Source organism: Eriocheir sinensis, chromosome 19 (assembly GCF_024679095.1).
Source record: "Eriocheir sinensis breed Jianghai 21 chromosome 19, ASM2467909v1, whole genome shotgun sequence".
Lineage (NCBI taxonomy): Eukaryota > Metazoa > Arthropoda > Malacostraca > Decapoda > Varunidae > Eriocheir > Eriocheir sinensis.
This window is the reverse complement of record NC_066527.1, coordinates 8,477,898-8,498,910: the sequence shown is the minus strand read 5'-3', so window position 1 is coordinate 8,498,910 and position 21,013 is coordinate 8,477,898. Positions and strand designations below refer to the sequence as shown.

Sequence of the window (21,013 nt, the reverse complement as noted above, 5' to 3'; positions counted from 1 at the left end):
TTAACATGAACAGAGTAAGATGAAGCCGCACGCATACGTACCTTGTGGGGTCCGAAGTTTGAGAGTCCGTCGCCGACAATGTTGTTACAGAACTGCTGGCCGACAGTGATGCCGTCTGGAGTGGTAGCATCCAAGTTTCCGCTGCCCATCATCTTATGCCACTGTTTAATGAAAGTTGAGGGAAGATTAATCTTACACGTTGTTTTTTTCGTATTGTAAACTGTCTGTATCATTATTACTGCCACTTCTGTTGCTTATACTTATTTATTGTTTGTTGTTTATACTTTGAAACTTTTTTTTCTTTTTCCTCATCTTTTTTTATATGCTGCTTCAGTCTACTACTACTACTACTACTACTGCCCCATCACACACACACACACACACACACACACACACACACACACACTGCATCCTCCCAGACATCCCGACCCCCCCCCCCACACACACACACACAAACACACACACACCCCCACACACAGCACTCCGTTTCGTAACTGGCTAAAACGCTGCGCTGCCAGGCTTCACAGCCTGACAGGGCGGCGGTTTGAGCCATTGCCTTCTCGATATAGAGGAGGACTGATAGCTCGCTGGATTCTTTGCCGATGAGTCATCCAAGCAAGGCGGAGTGTCCCGCGCTCTCCAACTATAATGTTATTTTTTGTGTGTTTTAATGCATATTTTTTTCTGTTATATATATTCTTTTTCTGTGATAAATACAAGTTTTCCAACATCAATATCTTTTAAACAGCATCAAATTAGACCTAAAATAGAGGAGAATAAATAAGATATTGTATATGGAGAGGGAGAAATAATTATTCACATGAAAAATTATATAAATACATTGACAGTCGTAACTGGGTAGAATCCTATTATTTTGATTTGTCGTCGTTTCTAAATATCACTTTTGACATTCATAACGCTGTCGTTACAATTAGTACTGTATTCAACAAGCCGATCCTCTATCCCTATACTATTATAGGCAACTCAGTCACCTGTTATCCTGCAACTACAAGTTACATAGAGGTATTATAGAGTGCACCACTGCTGAGTAGTGAATCTCAGTCTCGCATTTCGAAGCCATATATTATAAACGTAAACTATTTTATTGCTCTTATGCGATTATATCTTCCTAAAAAATATGACGATAAAATATACCATGGCTATTAAATGAGTAAATAATTTGTCCCAGGAACGGAGATGATCTTCTTTTGACTTGTAACGCTTTGTATCGCTTCTTAGGTCCTCCTCCTCAACACTTCTATACTTCACACCATGCACTTAGTTGCTTCGCAGTGCACACTTATACACTTCACCCTGAACCTAGGTGTTTTTTCTGTTCTTTTCTTCCCTTGACTTTGCTTTTCTATTCCCTTTTGAAGTTTTGAAAGGGTTGTTGCATCCCCCTCACGCGTAGTTGCCACATACCAGGTGAATGAGCTGCCTAGTATCGGGATGGAGGATCGGCTCGTTGAATATAGTAATTGTAACGAAAGCGTTATGAATGTCAAAACGAAATGTTTAGAAACGATAACAAATCAAACTAATAGGAGTACCCAGCTACGACTGTCAATGTATTTATTTGATTTTTTTGTGTGAATATTTCTGCCTCTTCTTATACTATATCTTATTTATTTCCTCTTTTTTTGTCTAATTTGATAATGTTTATGAGATATTAATGTTGGAAAACCTTTATTTATTACATAATTTTTTTTTACAAAGATATGGAAAGATATTAAAAAAAAACATTTTATTGGAAAGCGCGGGACACACTCGGCCTTACTTGGATGACTCATAATTTGAGCTGTCAGGCCATCTCTATATCGAGACGGCAATGGTCGAGCCCGCTCAGGGCGGATTCTTTCCATTAACTAGGAGTGGTTACTGTCCCCCCTTGAGGAAGGGGGATGGGGTGTGTGGTGGGTGAGGTCCTGGTAGTACCCATCGATCGACGATAAAGAGCACTTGCTCATGTCGGGAGTGTACCTGCTGGTGATTACGAGTCCACCACGTGATCAGGCCGTGGTGGTGGTGAATACACACACACACACACACACACACACACACACACACACACACACACACACACACACACACACACACACACTTACCGCATTCTGGCACACGGTCTTGCACTCGAGGACCTTTGAACAATCGGCGACGTGCTCGTGGGGGAATTCGTCCAGCTGCACCAGACCCCCGTGCCTGGTGGCGAAGACTCCGCAGTGACAGTGCACGGATCCCTCGGGTCCGTGGTCCCCGCTGGAGGGGGGAGAGGAAAAGGTGGGCGATGGCAAGGCAACATCAATACATCTTCTGTGGCAAAGTCAGTGGACCGACCTGGCTCTTAACACCGTCAAACCAACGCTAGGCGAGTGGAGCACCGCAAGCCGCTCCACTCGCCGCGACGAAATAGTCCTGAGCCGGGTGCGCATGAACTGCACCCGGTTCACACACCTGATCCCCTACATCAATAGAACATTTCCACCGATATGTCAGACTTGTGATGATTTACTGTCTATCAGTCACTTCATATTGCACTGCAGTAAATTTACACGTGAACGCAGTCCACTGATAAAACACTACAGAGCGAGGGATATTCCCATCACCTTGGACGCAGTTATTGGTGACGGGAATCCGAGGTGACCGATATATTGATGCTTTTCTCCAGAGAGACCCGCTTGATCGACGAGATGTGACGACACTTTTTTTTTTTTTTGTTCCTAATTTCTGTTATTATATATGAATTATATACATAGTATTATGGTAAACCTACATATATCTTATGTAAACAAATGTACTATTACTGTTGTGGTCCACGTGATAATCAGCACGTGAGACATATAAAATTGATATATATATATATATATATATATATATATATATATATATATATATATATATATATATATATATATATATATATATATATATATATATATATATATATATGCTTGGTCTATTGTTGGGCCACACAGCCCTGTGTGTGTGAATGTGGTATTCATTCCTATGGATAGCTTTGGATAGGAAGAAGAAAACGAAGAAGGCGCGGAAGAGGAGGTGGGGAGGACGAAGTGATAGTGAGGACGTGAAGACAGATAAAGAGAGAAGGAAGAGAAAAAAAATAAAGAAGAAGAAAGAGGAGGAGGAGGAGAAGAAGGGATGGAAGGATGTGTTGGTATGCGGTTGTCAGATTATGTAACAACCTGCCTCATGGAAAAAAGACAAAAACACACGATGGGGTTGATGAAAAGAAAGAGAAGAAGAAACGTGAAGGGGGGATGGTGAAGAAAAGAAGAAAACAAAAAGGGGATGAAGAATATGACGATGAAAAAGACGTAGTAAAGATATAATAATAAAGCATTAAGCCTAACAAGAAAAAAAAGAAGGTAAGACGATGATTAGAAAAAAAATAATACGTAGAACAAAAACAAAATAATAATAATGATGATAATAATAATAGTAATAATAATAATAATAATAATAATAATAATAATAATAATAATAATAATAATAATAATATATTAATGATGATAATAATGATAATAATAATAATAATAATAATAATAATAATTATGATAATAATAATAATAATAATAATAATAATAATAATAATAATAATAATAATAATAATAATAATAATAATTATGATAATAATAATAATAATAATAATAATAATAATAATAATAATAATAATAATAATAATAATAATAATGATAATAATGATAGTAATAATAAGAAGAAAAACGATAATGATAATAATAAAAATATTAATGATAATAATAATAATAATAATAATAATAATAATAATAATAATAATAATAATAACAATAAAGATAATAATGATAACAACAACAGTAATAATGATGAAGAGGAAGAGAGAAAAGACCGAAGTGTTAGGAAGAGAAAGGAAAATACGACAGGAGGAGGAGGAGGAGGAGGAGGATTGAGGTGTCTGGTGGCTGCCAGGAGGAAGGAAATAAGAAAGAGTGAACAAAAGGAAGAAGTGGACATGGAAACACGGGCAGCAGGAAGCCTGTTGGCTCACCACAAGGCTGCCCGCTCCAGAGCTTTGATCCGCTCGACAGGCACTTCACTGAATGCAGAGCAGGTGAAAGCACTTAGTACGTACGTTCATTTGACTCCTGTCGCCACGAGGCAACGGTCGATTTGTTTTATAAAAGAGTTGATGGTTTTCCACTTACTACTTCTGCAGGAAGGTTGTTCCAATTTCGGATGACTCGGTTTGAGAAGAAACTCATGCCAATGTCTGACTACATCGCCTCGCTTGAATAGGTAGACCGTTATTTCTAATTCTTCAGTTGATTGTAACTCAAAGAACTCAAAGAGTGATCGACGTTACTGAACATTAAGTACTTGAAGACCTGAATGATATCTCCTTGTAAGCGTCTTTTCCAGCTTTCTCTCTCTCTCTCTCTCTCTCTCTCTCTCTCTCTCTCTCTCTCTCTCTCTCTCTCTCTCTCTCTCTCTCTCTCTCTCTCTCTCTCTCTCTCTCTCTCTCTCTCTCTCTCTCTCTCTTTTTTTAGGCTGGGTTCACACGAGACACTTAGTGGTCAGTGGCCGCCACAAAAAGTAGCGACCACAAAAAATGGTGGCCTCGAAAAGTGGTGGGTAGGTGCACCATGCACACGAGCCACTCGGTGGCAGCCACTAATGAGGTCAATACGTGGCTTTATGGATCTCGTAGAGGCAGCAGCTGTCTGTGTTCTCTTGGCAAAAAGCGCTGAAGAAAGTACTGCCATGGGTTCACCCCATACATCCTTAGCAACAGACTACTGCGTGTAGCATTCCACACATTATTTACAGAGCTAAAAGAACACGATCATTTTTTTACAACTTCAGGAGGTCACAGGATAGGTTTAATCATCGTATGACAATAATTGGTCCACGTATAACACGGCAGGACATCAACATGAGGAATTGTGTGCCAGTAGAAGAGAGACTTGCGGTAATTTTAATATAAGACTGAACATGAAGAATATCAAGTCACATTAGATGTAATTTTTTGACGTAATTCAGCAGTCTTTGCGGTTACATAACATTTTCCCCTTTCTAGTTCCGGGTAAATATAACTACCACATTCAGTAATAAATCCATACCAGAATCAATTAATATGGAAAACTGTGAAACGAAATGAAACATTAGTTCTGAAAGCATATAAGAGTTTATCCATTATGTCCTGAATACAAGTTATGCGTGAAGGTCATGCTTATACATCATTATGACAGTTAAAATTCAGGTGTTCAAGTGTCAAGACCATAGCTGGGCGTTATCGCGATAAGTTATCGCGATACTTTATCGCTGATAACAAAATCGGATTATCGACCATCCGCTACTTATTTAAATATATATATCGGTATCTTCGTTACTTTTGTAACCAAAATAGCGATAATCGCTACTTTTTTTCCGCCTCTCAGAAAAAACGTTGTCTCCTCCCTACTGCTCATGCGTGGCCCGGTGTGATATGAAAAATCTTCGGGGTATGAAATATCTTCGGTGATGAGATTTCATACTTAGATCATGAAAATTAAAATACTAGGTTATTTTTTTATGCTACTCAAAAATCAATATATCATAGAGAAAAGTCATTTAACTTTGCCCCCAAAATGATTATTCACTGCCTCAAATTTGATATTCCATATTCGTTTGTGATTATGCCATGGTATTGAAGGCATCCGGTGTTGTGTTATTTGGTGTCCCATCGTCAAAAGCTGGCGCTTTTGTTTACAAACACTGGTCTCTCGTGAACTGCGCATGCTCAGGCCATTAAGTGTAGATCTGTACAGTCTCACAATGCTTTTTTAACCCAAACCTGAATCAAACATAGAGTACCACCATCCTCGCAGTTTCTAGAACGACGTACACTCTGTACATATAAATACAACTCGTACAGAGTGCCGTTCTAGTAACAGGGAGGACGGTGGTAGTGGTACTATATGTCTGATTCAGCCTTCCAGCAACTCTTTATTACGGTTTAAAAACTTTGTGAGACTGCAGGTCTACGCTTGTCTGAGCATGCACCGTTCATGAGACCAGTGTTTGTAAACAATTTTTGACGGTGGGGACGCCAAATAACACAACACCGGTTCAGGCATTTCTAGTATTACCGTCCATATGTACGTATCAACGTGTGGTTTTAAGGTTCTGTAAGTTTCCTTAAATACAGATAATGAAAATTTGAATCCATCAATGTTGATCTATCTGAAATATCAATATAGTATCGTTTTCGCCTATCGGACTTATCGCTAGCTAGTATCGGAACTGTGGATATATATCGGGTATCGGTTATCGGTTATCGCCTATATTTGTGTCTCTAGTTAACGAATATCGGTTATCGCCGTTAAGGTTTTTCATTATCAGTTATCGGTTATCGGGAATAAGGTTTTCTGTTATCGTGCCCAGCTATGGTCAAGACAGAGGGAAAGCGGCGGGTGGCAGGGTGGTGGCCACCGATAGTGGCTCGTGTGCACGCTACCATTTGAAACAACGGTATCTATCCCCGGCCACTGTGGCTCGCCACAGTGGCGTGGTCGGAAAATGGCTCCGCCCGCCACAACTCGCCACTGTTTTGTGGTGACCACAAAAAAGTGGCCCGTGTGCATGCACCCATAGAGATGTGTGTGTTCTATTTTGACCATTATTTTGTGGCGGCCACTGACCAGTAAAAAGTGGCTCGTGTGTATCCATTCTAAAGGAGGTTGAGTCGCTCGGTTGAGTCAGTGTGTGTGTGTGTGTGTGTGTGTGTGTGTGTGTGTGTGTGTGTGTGTGTGCGCCAAAGTTTCACAGATCGCTACACTTCTCGCCCTTAGGGGGCAGAGTTTCGCGGTGAAGACAAACAACTTGACACTCCTCGGACCTTGCTTGCTCTCGAAGGGCCGGTGTGTTTGTGCTGACAGAGGAGCTGGTCTGCAAACCTGACTCCTTTCATTCACCTCGTCCATGAAATTATCTACTTCTTGAAGATGTCTATCGTATCGGCACTCACCATATGACTGCTAAACCTGTCCCACTCATCCACCACTATTCATAAACCAGCTCCATTCAGTGTCTTCAATGAATCTGGACTTGTCTCACAAATCCATTACTAGCAGAGTTATACCCGCGACTCTTATACCGCAAGAAGCTTATTGACATCACTCCTATTAATCAAACCCTTCGCCCATTTATGAACTTAATCAGTCTCCACGCTCACTTCGCCTTTTCAGAGCATATAGAGCTGGATGAATGCTTAAATCTAACTTTGTCGGTCAAGTCATAACATCCATGAATAGTTTTGTCATTCCTCTCAGCACAGACTCTAACACCACCTATCTTCAGCAACCATGAATCTTATAGGGACATATTCTTATACACATTGACACATTTGGCAAGGCTTTCGTAGGAATCGTAGGCATGCCAGTGGGTAGTTTAGTGACCCTGGTGGTACCTCGACAGAGCTTTCGTACTCATGAAAGTGAACAAACACTCACGAGAAGCCAGCCAATTCATCTTCTTTTAGGTCTGGAAAAAGGTGATGTGCGAGGCGGAATCGTCATAGAATACCGATTTATGAAATAATTGTCTTGTACTGGCACGCACCACATGACTGCCAAGGCTGTTCCACTCCTCCAACACTCTGTAGGCGAGCCATTTCTTACTCATATCCTTATCCTTGTAGTTACCTGGCCAGGGCGAGGCAGGTGGCGAGGAGGAAGCTCATTAACCCCTTCATACTGGTGGTGGTGCTTGTTGTGGTGGTGTTGACAGTGGTGCTGGTGGAGCCGAGTCTGAGGACCTCCAAGCCCACCTCCAGCATTTATATTTCCTAGCGCTCCTCCTCTTCCTCCTCTTCTTCCTCCTCTTCCAGGAAGACTGTGTACCCCACCCCTCCTCCTCCTCCCCCTCCCAACTCTCCTATATATACTCGTTCTCTGCACACACTGCTTTCTTCTCCTCCTCCTCCTCCCGCGTCCCCTCCCTCTCCTTCCCTTTCTCTGCACACACTACCTCCTCCTCCTCCTCCTCCTCTTCCTCCTCCTCCTCCTCCTCCTTCACTCAACTATCCAATCTCCACCACCCTAAGATCCGTTATCCTCCTCCTCCTCCTTTTCCTTCTTTTTTTTTTCTTTGTTCCTCCTCCTCCTCCTCCTCCTCCTCCTCCTCCTCCTCCTCCTCCTCTTCCTCCTCCTCCTCCTCCCTCACGTCCTCCACATGCCCTCTGACGTCTGGAAAATCCTCACCGACCAGTATTGAACAAAGAATGCTGCACCACCACCACTGCAACTCCACCACCATCATCATCACCACTACCACCACCACTATCATCACCCCTCCCCCCTACACACACACACACACACACACACACACACACACACACACACACACACACACACACACACACACACACACACACACACAAGTATGCACACATCACCATCACTACCAGGCAATCCTATACTCCCCCTCCCCACTACCACCACCAACAGCATCACTCACTACAGGCATTCCACAGCCTCTTCCACACCTGCAGAACCTGATTGGGCTGACACAGGTATCTTGCAGGTGTGTGTGTGAAGTCATCAAGGTTTGCTTGAAGGGGATTGAGTTGTTTTTGTGAATCTGTAACTTTCTTTGTTTCTTTCTTGGTAATGTTTTTTTTTTGTTTGTTTATTTCTTTGTGTCTGCTTCTTTTCACTTGTTTGAGGGAGTTCATTTTTTTCTGATTTGTTTTGCGTTTTTTTTTGTTTATCTTTTCTTTTTTGATGCTTTGTTTATTTCATGTTTATTCCCTTCTATTATTATTTTTTTGGGGTAATTTCTTCTTATTTCCGTTCTTCCGTTTTTTTGTATGTTTTTTTTTCTTTTATTTTTTTTGGGTAATTTCTTATTACTTTCGTCTTTCTGTTTTATTTCTGTATGTTTTTTCCTTTTTGGGGGGGGGTAATTTCTTTTTATTTCCGGTTTTCCGTTTTTTTTTGTATGTTTCTTTCATGTTTCCTTTTTATTCATCTTTATTATCATGTAAATTCTTTGTTTTCTCCTTTTTTTTACTGTTTCGCAATGTCTTCTTTTATTATTATTTTTTTTTCGTCTGTTTATTGTTTTCTTCCATTCTTGTACTGTTTTGTATGTTTTTTGTTATTTTTATTTATCTCTGTTTATTTGTGTATCTATAATTCTTTGTTTTCTTCATTCTTTATTGTATAGTATGTTATTTGTTCTTTTGTTGACCTTTCTTATTCATTTCATCTATTAATTCTTTGTTTTCTTCCATTGTTTCCTTCCATGTTATTTGTTCTTTTGTTGACCTTTCTTATTCATTTCATCTATTATTTTTTTGTTTTCTTCCATTTCCTTACTGTTTTGTGTTCTTATTTTTTATTTTATTTTTAGCAGTGAAAAGCATTGAAGAAGATACAGATTAAGAACCTTGCCTGATAACGAGACTTAAACACGAAAATATTCCTCCACCCGAAAGTTCAAGTTTCATAGGAGCAGTGATTAGCGGGTTTTTTTTTTAGACACTTTATTTTTGTTGCCCTTGAGCGGCTTCCTTTGTTGTAAAAAAAAAAGAAAACAACAAAATAGGAGATAATTTATAATAACTCTTCCCTAGTACTCATTATCACTCGTACGATAACGACCGTCACGGAGGGGGAGGAGGGAAATCAAAAGGAAAGAAGGAAGAAGGGCATATTTGTTGCGCTTAGCCAGTGAACTCTACACCATGGACCGGAAACTTGCCCCAGCTCTGTCATTAAGCTGCGAATTTTGAAAATCAACCGCTTTGGTGCGAATCGCCATAACTCCCTTATTTCTGGGGCTACAAAAATGATTTTCGTATCAATCGACGCAAAAATGATAGGGCTATATTTTATAATAAAGGACACGGCTCAAAAACCGATTCGAAAGGGAAAAAACGAATGAATTTGCAAAAAACGACTCTGTAAAGACCCTATTATTGAGTTCCCAACCTTGAAACCCATTTTTTATGAGAATTTCAAAAAACTATTTGCCAAATAATTTGGCCCTACCAATGTGCTTTCTAATATGATGTATAACATTTCCTTTCTCCCTGTAGTTTCGTCGTTAGAGCTCGAAACTTAAACCCTTCTGAGAGCGATTTTGACGAACTCCAGACACTTTGGCGTTTTTGTCTAGTGTGCCATTGCTATTGCCTCTAAAAGGCTGTAATTTGGGATGTAGCCCCTCTTGGCAATGTAATTTGGCCAGCTCGAAAGATTGTTTGATAGCTCCGTTTCAAGTTTGTCGTCGAGCCGTCAAAAAATACCCTGTTTTTCGGCCGTTTTGCCACGATTTGGATACGTCCTAACTTTTTGCTTATACCTTTTTTATTTATTAAGTGGTTTCCAATATCATTTATAATTATTAATCTGTATTAATAGAGCTTTCATTTGCCACCAAGCACGCTTTCCTAGCTTCAGTAATTTTTGCTCGAGCTTGACCGGAAGTCGCGACGAAAAATCGCTGAAACCGACTCATTTCACGCGCCGCGACGAAAAACCTTCCTGACGCCACAAAAATTAATATATCTGCGTAAGAATTAAATGTATTATTCATTATTGTCCTTAAAAACTGTGCCTCCGTGCTGTCACCCTGCCTGGTCAAACTCTTTCGCCTCTGCCTGTCAACATCTACCTTTCCTTCTTACTGGAAGTATGCCTTCATACAGCCTGTGCCTAAGAAGGATGACCGCTCCAATCCCTCAAACTACCGTCCTATAGCTTTACTTTCTTGTCTATCTAAAGCTTTTGAATCAATCCTTAACCGGAAGATTCAAAAGCACCTTTCCACTTCTGACCTTCTATCTGATCGCCAGTATGGGTTCCGCAAGGGGCGTTCTACTGGTGATATCCTAGCCTTCTTAACTGACTCTTGGTCATCCTCTCTTAGCCGTTTCGGTGAAACCTTTGCTATTGCACTAGACATATCAAAAGCTTTTGATAGGGTCTGACACAAATCTTTGCTTTCCAAACTACCCTCCTACGGTTTCTATCCTTCTCTCTGTACCTTTATCTCCAGTTTCCTTTCTGACCGTTCTATTTCTGTTGTGGTAGACGGTCACTGTTCTTCCCCTAAATCTATTAACAGTGGTGTCCCACAGGGTTCTGTCCTATCTCCCACTCTTTTTCTGTTGTTCATTGATGATCTTCTTTCCAAAACGAACTGTCCCATCCATTCCTACGCCGATGATTCCACTCTGCATTACTCAACTTCTTTTAATAGAAGACCCACCCTACAGGAACTTAACGACTCAAGGCTGGAGGCTGCAGAACGCTTAGCCTCAGACCTTACTATTATTTCCGATTGGGGCAAGAGGAACCTGGTGTCCTTCAATGCCTCAAAAACACAGTTTCTCCACCTATCCACTCGACACAATCTTCCAAACAACTATCCCCTATTTTTTGACAACACCCAGCTATCACCTTCCTCAACACTAAACATCCTCGGTCTATCCTTAACTCAAAATCTCAACTGGAAACTTCATATCTCATCTCTTACTAAATCAGCTTCCTCGAGGCTGGGCGTTCTGTACCGTCTCCGCCAGTTCTTCTACCCCGCACAGTTGTTGTCCATATACAGGGGCCTTCTCCGCCCTCGTATGGAGTATGCATCTCATGTGTGGGGGGGCTCCACTCACACAGCTCTTCTGGACAGAGTGGAGGCTAAGGCTCTTCGTCTCATCAGCTCTCCTCCTCATACTGATTGTCTTCTACCTCTTAAATTCAGCCGCAATGTTGCCTCTCTTTCTATCTTCTATCGATATTTCCACGTTGACTGCTCTTCTGAACTTGCTTACTGCATGCCTCCCCCCCTCCCGCGGCCCCGCTGCACTCGACTTTCTACTCATGCTCATCCCTATACTGTCCAAACCCCTTATGCAAGAGTTAACCAGCATCTTCACTCTTTCATCCCTCACGCTGGTAAACTCTGGAACAATCTTCCTTCATCTGTATTTCCTCCTGCCTACGACTTGAACTCTTTCAAGAGGAGGGTATCAGGACATCTCTCCTTTCGTATTTGATCTTGCTTTCGGCCACCTCTTTTGTTTCTTTTTTAGGAGCAGCGAGTAGCGGGCTTTTTTTTATTATTGTTTTCTTTTTTGTGTGCCCTTGAGCTGCCTCCTTTGTTGTAAAAAAAAAAAAATTAACGGAAAGAAATAGGGTTGAATACTAAATAAAAAAAATAACATGTATAACAAGGCGCTTCATATAGGTTGATTTATGTAGTGAAATGATTATATAAAAATAGTAACTTTACATATATATATATATATATATATATATATATATATATATATATATATATATATATATATATATATATATATATATATATATATATATATATATACTAAAATGATTTTAATACAAGATAGTCAACATATTGAAGTGTTCATAGATGAATATTTATGCAGATATATTAATTTTGCGGCGTCAGGAAGGTTTTTCGTTGCGGTGCGTGAAATGAGTCAGATTCGGCGAATTTTCGTCGCAACTTTTGGTCAAGCTCGAGCAAAAACTACCGAAGCTAGGAAGGCGTGCTTGGTGGCAAATGAAAGCTCTATTAATACAGATTAGATCAGAAAACAAATGGAAAGCACTATATAAATAAATAAAAATTATAAGCAAAAAAATAATTCGTGTCAAAATCACGGCAAAAGGGCCGAAAAACAGGCTATTTTGTGACTGCTCGACGACAAACTTGGAATCAAGCTATCAAAATATCCTTCGAGCTGGGCAAACTACATTGCCAAGAGGGGCTACATGCCAAATTACAGCCTCCTAGAGGTAATATTATCAATGCTACACTAGACAAAAACGGCAAAGTGTCTGGAGTTTGTCAAAATCGCTCTCAAAAGGGTTAACGTTTTGAGCTCTAGCGACGACACTACTGAGAGTAGGGAAATGTTTTGCATGATATTGGAATGCACATTGGTAGGGCTAAATTATTTGTTAAATAGATTTTTTGTAATTCTCAAAAGATGAGTGGGTTTCAAGGTTGGGAACTCAAAAACAGGGTTTTTTTCAGTCAGGTTTTTGGTCATTTATTCGTATTTTTAGCCTTTCAAGTCGGGTTTTGAGCCCTGTCGCTTATTAAAAAATATAGCCCTTTCATTTTGCCGTCAATTGATACCAAAAACATTTCTGTAGCCCTAGAAATAAGGAAGTTAGGCAATTCGCACAAAAGCCGTTGATTTTCCAAAATTCGCGGCTTAATGAAAAAGGCGCCGCAAAATCAGGAGTCCGCTGTCCATTACTTGAGATGTCACTGCATTAGCTGATCCACCGTCCAGCTTTGCTAACCCCTCCCCCCCCTTCTCTCAAGCCGTGTGTAGGTGTGAGGTTAGCGGCTAAGCCAAGCACACACAGGGTCATCTATGTTTACGTGTGTAATCATCCCAACAGTTTTCAATGGGCCGACAGTTTACAGAGTGCCGACGGTTTACAAAGAGTGCTAACAGTTTGCAAAGAGTGCCAACAGTTTACAAAGAGGGCTAAAAGTTTGCAAAGTGCCAACAGTTTGCATGGAATGCCAACAGTTTACAAAGTGCCAACAGTTTACAAAGAGTGCCAACAGTTTACAAAGAATGGCAACAGCTTACAAAGAATGCCAACAGTTTACAAGGTGCCAACAGTTTACAAAGAGTGCCAACAGTTTACAAAGAATGCCAACAGTTTACAAAAACTGCCAGAAAGAGTCCCAACAGTATACAAAGAGTGCCTGCAGTGTCCAAAGAGTGCCAACAGTTTACAAACAGTGCCAGAGGTTTGCAAAGAGTGCCAACAGTATACAAAGAGTGCCTGCAGTTTGCAAAGAGTGCCAACAATATACAAAGAGTGCCAGCAGTATACAAAGAGTGCCAACAGTTTACAAAGTGCCAACAGTATACAAAGAGTGCCAACAGTATACAAAGCGTGCCAACAGTTTACAAAGTGCCAGCAGTATACAAAGAGTGCCAACAGTATACAAAGTGTGCCAACAGTTTACAAAGTGCCAACAGTATACTAAGAGTGCCAACAGTATACAAAGCGTGCCAACAGTTTACAAAGTGCCACCAGTATACAAAGAGTGGCAACAGTTTACAAAGGGTGCCAACAGTATACAAAGCGTGCCAACAGTTTACAAAGAGTGCCAACAGTATACAAAGCGTGCCAACAGTTTAAAAAGAGTGGCAACAGATTACAAAGAGTGCCAAAAAATTACAAAGATTGCTTACAATTACAAAGAGTACCAACAGTTTTCAAAGGGCCAACATTTTCCAAAGAATGCCAACAGTTTACAAAGACTGCCAAGAGTTTACAAGAGTGCCAACAGTTTACAAAGAGTGCCAACAGTATACAAGGAATGCCAACAGTTTACAAAGAGTGTCAACTGTTTACAAAGGGTGCCAACAGTTTACAAAGAGTGCCAACAGCATACAAAAAGTTCCAACAGTTTACAAAGCGTGCCAACAGTATACAAAGAGTGCCAAAAGTTTACAAAGAGTGCCAACAGTTAACAAAGAGTGCCAACAGTATACAAAAAGTGCCAACAGTATACAAAGAGTGCCAACAGTTTACAAAGAGTGCCAACAGTATACAAAAAGTGCCAACAGTATACAAAGAGTGCCAACAGTTTACAAAGAGTACCAACAGCATAGAAAGAGTGCTAACAGTTTACAAAGAGTGCCAACAGTTTACAAAGTGCCAACAGTTTGCAAAGAGTGCCAACCGTTTACAAAGAGTGCCAACAGAATACAAAGAGTGCTAATAGATTACAAAGAGTGCCAACAATTTACAGAGTGCCAACAGTTTGCAAAGAGTGCCAACAGTCTACAAAGAGTGCCAACAGTTAACAAAGAGTCCCAACAGTTTACAAAGAGTACCAACAGTTTGCAAAGAGTGCCACCAGTTTACAAAGAGTGCCAGCAGTTTACAAAGTGTGCCAATAATTTACAAAGAGTGCCAACATTTTACAAATAGTTCCAACAGTTTACAAAGAGTGCCAACAGTTTACAAAGAGTGCCGACAGTTCATAAAGAAATCCAACAGTTTACAAAGAGTGTCAACAGTTTACAAAGAGTGCCTACAGTTTACAAAGAGTTCCAACAGTTTTCAAAGAGTGCTAACAGTTTACAAAGAGTGGCAACAGTTTTCAAAGAGTGCCAACAGTTTACAAATAGTGCCAAAAATTACAGAGATTACTAACAATTACAAAGAGTACCAACAGTTTTCAAAGGGCCAACAGTTTACAAAGACTGCCAACAGTTTACAAGAGTGCCAACACTTTACAAAGAGTGCTAATAGTTTACAAGGAGTGCGAATAGTTTACAGGGTGCAAACAGTTTACAAAGATTGCCAACAGTTTACAAAGAGTGCCAACAGTTTACAGAGAGTGCCAACAGTTTAAAAAGAGTGCTAACAGTTTACAGAGAGTGCCAACAGTTTACAAAGAGTTCTAACAGTTTACAAAGAGTGCCAACAGTATACAAAGAGTGCCATCAGTTTACAAAGAGTGCTAACAGGTTACAAGGAGTGCTAACAGTTTACAGAGTGTGTCAACAGTTTACAAAGAGTGCTAACAGTTTACAAAGACTGCCAACAGTTTACAAAGCGTGCCGACAGTTTACAAAGAGTGCCAACAGTTTACAAAGAGTGCTAACAGTTTACAGAGAGTGCCAACAGTTTACAAAGAATGCCAACAGTCTACAAAGAGCGCAACACTGGCAGCAGTTTGCAAAGAGTGCCACCAGTTTACAAAGAGTGCCAGCAGTTTACAAAGAATGCCAACAATTTACAAAGAGTGCCAACATTTTACAAATTGTTCCAACAGTTCACAAAGAGAGCCAACAGATTACAACGAGTGCCAACAGTTTACAAAGAGTGCCGACAGTTTACAAAGATTACCAACAGTTTACAAATAGTGCCAAAATTTACAAAGATTGCCAACAGTTTCCAAAGAGTGCCAACAGTTTCCAAAGAGTGCCAACAGTTTACAGAGAGTGCCAACAGTTTACAATGAGTGCTAACATTTTATAGAGAATTCCAACAGTTTACAATGAGTACTAACAGTTTACAAAGAGTGCCAACAGTTTACAAAAAGTGGCAACAGTTTACAAAGAGTGCTAACAGTTTACAAAGAGTGCTAACAGTTTACAGAGAGTGCCAACAGTTTACAATGAGTGCTATCAGTTTACAAAGAGTGCGTGCCAACACTTTACAAAGAGTGCCAACAGTTTGCAAAGAGTGCCAGCAGTTTGCAAAGAGTGCCAGCAGTTTGCAAAGAGTTCCAACAGTTTACAAAGAGTGCCAACAGTTTACAAAGAGTGCCAACAGTTTACAGAGTACCAACAGTTTACAAAGAGTGCCACCAGTTTACAAAGAGTGTCAGCAGATTACAAAGAGTGCCAACAGTTTACAAAGAGTGCTAACAGTTTACAAAGAAGGCAAACAGTTTACAGAGAGTGCCAATAGTGTGCAATGAGTGCCACCAACTTACACAGAGTGCCAGCAGTTTACAAAGAGTGCCAACAGTTTACAAAGATTGCCAACTTTTTACAAATAGTTCCAAAAGTTTACAAAGAGTGCCAACGGTTTACAAGGAGTGCCGACAGTTTACAAGTAGTTCCAACATTTTACAAAGAGTGTCAACAGTTTACAAAGAGTACCGACAGTTTACAAAGAGTTCCAACAGTTTACAAAAAATGCCAATAGTTTACAAAGAGTGCCGACAGTTTACAAAGAGTTGCAAATGTTTACAAAGAGTGCCAACAGTTTACAAAGAGTGGCAACAGTCTACAAAGAGTGCCAACAGTTTACAAACAGTTCCAAAAATTTACAAGGTTTGCTAACAATTACAAAGAATACCAACAGTTTTCACAGGGCCAACAGTTTCAAAAGAATGCCAACAGGTTACAAAGATTGCCAACAGTTTACAAGAGTGCCAACAGTTTACAAAGAGTGCTGATAGTTTACAAAGAGTGCTAATAGTTTCAAAAGAGTGCTAAAGGTTTATAAAGCGTGCTAAAGGTTTACAAAGAGTGCTAACAGTTTACAAAGATTGCCAACAGTTTGCAGAGAGTGCCAACAGTTTTCAAAGAGTACTAAAAGTTTACAGAGAGTACCAACAGTTTACTAAGAGTGCTAACAGTTTACAAAGAGTGCCAACAGTTTACAAAGAGTGCCAACAGTTCACAAAGAGTGCCAACAGTTTACAAAGAGTGCTAACAGTTTACAGAGAGTGCCAACAGTTTACAAAGAGTGCTAACAGTTTTCAAAGAGTGCCAACAGTTTACAAAGAGTGCTAACAGTTTACAGAGATTGCCAACAGTTTACAAAGAGTGCTAACAGTTTAGAAAGAGTGCCAACAGTTTACAAAGAGTGCTAACAGTTTACAAAGGATGCCAACAGTTTACAAGGAGTGCCAACAGTTTACAAAGAATGTTAACAGTTTACAGAAAGTGCCAACAGTTTGCAAAGAGTGCGAACAGTTTACAAGGAGTGTTAATAGTATACAAAGAATGCCAAAAGTTTACAAATAGTACCAACATCTTACAAAGACTGCCAACAGCTTAAAAAGATTGCCAACAGCTTACAAAAGTGCTGACAGTTTACAAAGAGTGTCAACAGTTTACAAAGAGTGCCAACAGTTTACAAAGGATGTGAACAGTTTACAAAGTGTCAACAGTTCACAAAGAGTGCTAACAGTTTACAAAGAATGCCTACAGTTTACAAAGAGTGCCAACAGTTTATAAAAAATGTCAGAGTTTACAAAGAGTGCCAACAGTTCACAAGAGTGCCAAAAGTTTTCAAAGAGTGCTAACAATTATCAAAGAGCGCCAACAGTTTACTAAGAGTGCCAATAGTTTACAAAGAGTGCCAACAGTTTACAAAGAGTACTAACAGTTTACAAAATGTCAACAGTTTACAAAGAGTGCCAACAGTTTACAAAGTGTCAAGAGTTTACAAAGAGTGCTAGCAGTTTATTAAAGGTGCTAATAGTTTACAAAGAGTGCTAACAGTTTACAAAGTGTCAACAGTTTACATAGAGTGTTAACAGTTTACAAAGAATTCCAACAGTTTACAAAGAGTGCCAACAGTTTACAAAGAATGCCCGAGTTTACTAAGAGTGTCAACAGCTGACAAGAGTGCCAAAAGTTTACAAAGAGTGCTAACAATTATCAAAGAGCGCCAGCAGTTTACTAAGAGTGCCAATAGTTTACAAAATGTCAACAGTCTACAAAGAAAGGCCAAAGGTGCTAATAGTTTACAAAGAGTGCCAACAGTTTACAAAGAGTGCTGACAGTTTAGAAAGTGTCAACAGTTCACAAAGAGTGCCAACAGTTTACAAAGAGTGCTGACAGTTTAAAAAGTGTCAACAGTTCACAAAGAGTGCCAACAGTTTACAAAGAGTGCTGACAGTTTACAAAGTGTCAACAGTTTACAAAGAGTGCTAGCAGTTTATTTAAGGTGCTAATAGTTTACAAAGAGTGCTAACAGTTTACAAAGTGTCAACAGTTTACATAGAGTGTTAACAGTTTCCCAAAGGTGCTAATAGTTTACAAAGAGCTCCAACAGTTTAGAAAGAGTGCAAACAATTAACAAAGAGTGCCAACAGTTTAAAAGAGTGTCAACAGTTTACAAAGAGTGCTAACAGCTTCCCAAATGTGCTAATAGTTTACAAAGAGTGTCAACAGTCTGCCTCTCTCTCTGCCTCTCTGTCCCTCTCTTTGCCTCTCTCTATCTCTTTCTGCCTGTCTCTTCCTCTCTGCCTCTCTCTGCCTTTCTCACTGCCTCTGTGTCTGCCTCTCTCTCTCTGCCTCTGTCTTCCTCCCTCTCTGCCTCTCTCTCTCCCTCTGTTTCTGCCCCTCTCTCTGCCTCTCTCTGCCTATCTCTCTGCCTCTCTCACTGCCTCTTGTCTGCCTCTCTCTTTGCCTGTCTCTGCCTCTCTCTCTGCCTTTCTCTATTAGCAGATGCTCCATTAGCTGATCTAGGATCACATTTTCAAGTATCTTAGATAGAAACGTCAAGTTGTATACTGGTCTAAAGGAACATAAACACTGTGGATCCAGTTTACCCTTGACTATAGGTTTCACGATCGCCACTTTCTCACTCTCTGGAAAAATCTTGTTTTCGATACTATAGTCAGTTCCTTGAGTCTGAAGTGTATTATCGCACAGCAACGGCAACCGCACACGGTGTGTCCGATTTCGTGGATACTGTATGCTAGCCTACGCATAGTAAACAGTCGTCAATGTCAATAATGTGTAGGCAGCAGTAACAAATACCGTCAATTATAGTCGATTATGAGTTAAAAATATTAGTAATGTTGCAAATTGCTATTTTGTTGATTTACAAGATCTCTGATTATGGTTATTAAATAGCCTTGAAGCTGTCCACCGCCGAGAAAAAAATAGAATGCTTTATATTAATAAAACATCTATTTACGACATTGCTAGTATTTTTTTAACTCATAATCGATTATAATTGACGGTATTTGTTATTGCTGCCTACACGTTATTGACACTGACGACTGTTTCCTATGCGTAGGCTAGCATACAGTATCCACGAAATCGGACACGCCGTGTGGCTGCAGGTTGCCGTTGCGCGATAATACTCACTTCAGACTCGGGTGAACCGACTATAGTGTTAACCATCTCAGTCATAATATTTAAGAAATTACTGAAGATTCCATTCTTAATGATGTCACTTATCGGCAAGGGATCATTATCACAGTACATCAGTTTCACCCTGTGTACGATAGTTTTCGCCACAGCCACATCCACTTGTTGAAAGCTTGTACACTTAATTTCAGGGACTGGAGTTTCCAAAGCGGGTCCATGGTAACCGTCGGGTTTAAAGTTCCTGATAAATTTCTCAATTTTCCTATCAAAAAAGTCTAGAAACATATTTGCCAGCACATCATCCGAGAATCCATCCGGCAGCTTGTTAACTTTTCTGTTTCCAGTCAAGCTGTCTGGCACCTTACATAGGTTACTAGAAGTTTGGTAAGGGTTTGGTAATGTTTGGTAAAGGTTGGTTATGTTTGGTAAGATTACGAGAGGTTTGATAATGGTTTAGTTAGGTTACAAGAAGTTTGCTACGAGTTTGGTTAGGTTACGAGAGGTTTGGTAAGGTTTGTTTAGGTTACGAGAGGTTTGGTAAGGTTTGGTTAGGTTACGAGAGGTTTGGTAAGGTTTGGTTAGGTTATGAGAGGTTTGGTAAGGGTTTGGTAAGGTTTTGGTTAGGTTACGAGAGGTTTGGTAAGGTTTTGGTTAGGTTTCCAGAGGTTTGGTAAGGTTTTGTTAGGTTACAAGAGGTTTGGTAAGGTTTTGTTAGGTTGTGAGAAGTTTGGTAAGGGTTTTGTAAGTTTTTAATAAGTTACGAGAGGTTTGGTTAGGTTAAGAGAGGTTTGGTAAGGGTTTGCTAAGGTTTTGGTTAGGTTACGAGAGGTTAGGAGAAGTTCTGGTAATTTTTTGGTAGGTTTGGTTAAGTTTTACCCTCGCAGACTGGGAGTAAATCAGGTGTTATGGCCGTGGTGAGGCTTCGTGCGTGGCAATGTTTACTTTACTGACAAGCCGCCATATATTGTTGCATTGCCGCGGCTTGGTTAATTAGTCTTTATTGGTAGTTTTGTCCGTGCTTACGTCTAGGTTAGGTTACCATAATATTTTTGAAGTGTTATATACTGGTTATAGTCTGACATGTATGGAGTACGTTTGGGTGGGTCCCGATCGAGGTCTCCGCAGCGTCTCGCGTCCCCCCAAATACACCACTCATTCTCTTATATATGAGCTATTTACTATTTGAGAGGGTCTATTAAATATTCTGTGTACATTGAATAAGGCTTTGGATCTGTCCCTTTCATACAACACTGGCGAAGACTATAAAATTAAACATCTTACAAAAATACTCTCTTAGGCAGAACGTACTCCACCGGTGGTTTTTATCGGACAACAGTTCCCGTTCCGTGTTTTACAAGATACAGCCCCCCCTCGTTCAGACGTCAGGGC

The 21,013-nt window shown here is 40.1% G+C and overlaps 1 protein-coding gene across 6 annotated transcripts in view; it reads right to left on the bottom strand.

Moving 5' to 3' along the window:
- Positions 1-21,013, bottom strand: part of LOC127000646 (uncharacterized) — a 121,994-nt gene that overhangs the window by 24,404 nt on the left and 76,577 nt on the right. For 3 of the 6 annotated variants that reach the window (XM_050864607.1, XM_050864606.1, XM_050864597.1), the window contains exons 2-3: positions 2,109-2,259; positions 42-161 (exon numbers count right to left, since the gene is read on the bottom strand). The exons of 2 other annotated variants lie outside the window; for them this stretch is intronic. In XM_050864607.1, the coding sequence (XP_050720564.1) occupies positions 42-161; positions 2,109-2,259 (271 nt within the window). Of the gene's footprint in view, positions 1-41; positions 162-2,108; positions 2,260-7,679; positions 7,847-21,013 lie in introns of those variants that run through there. One more of the 6 variants, XM_050864595.1, reaches the window with a different exon arrangement.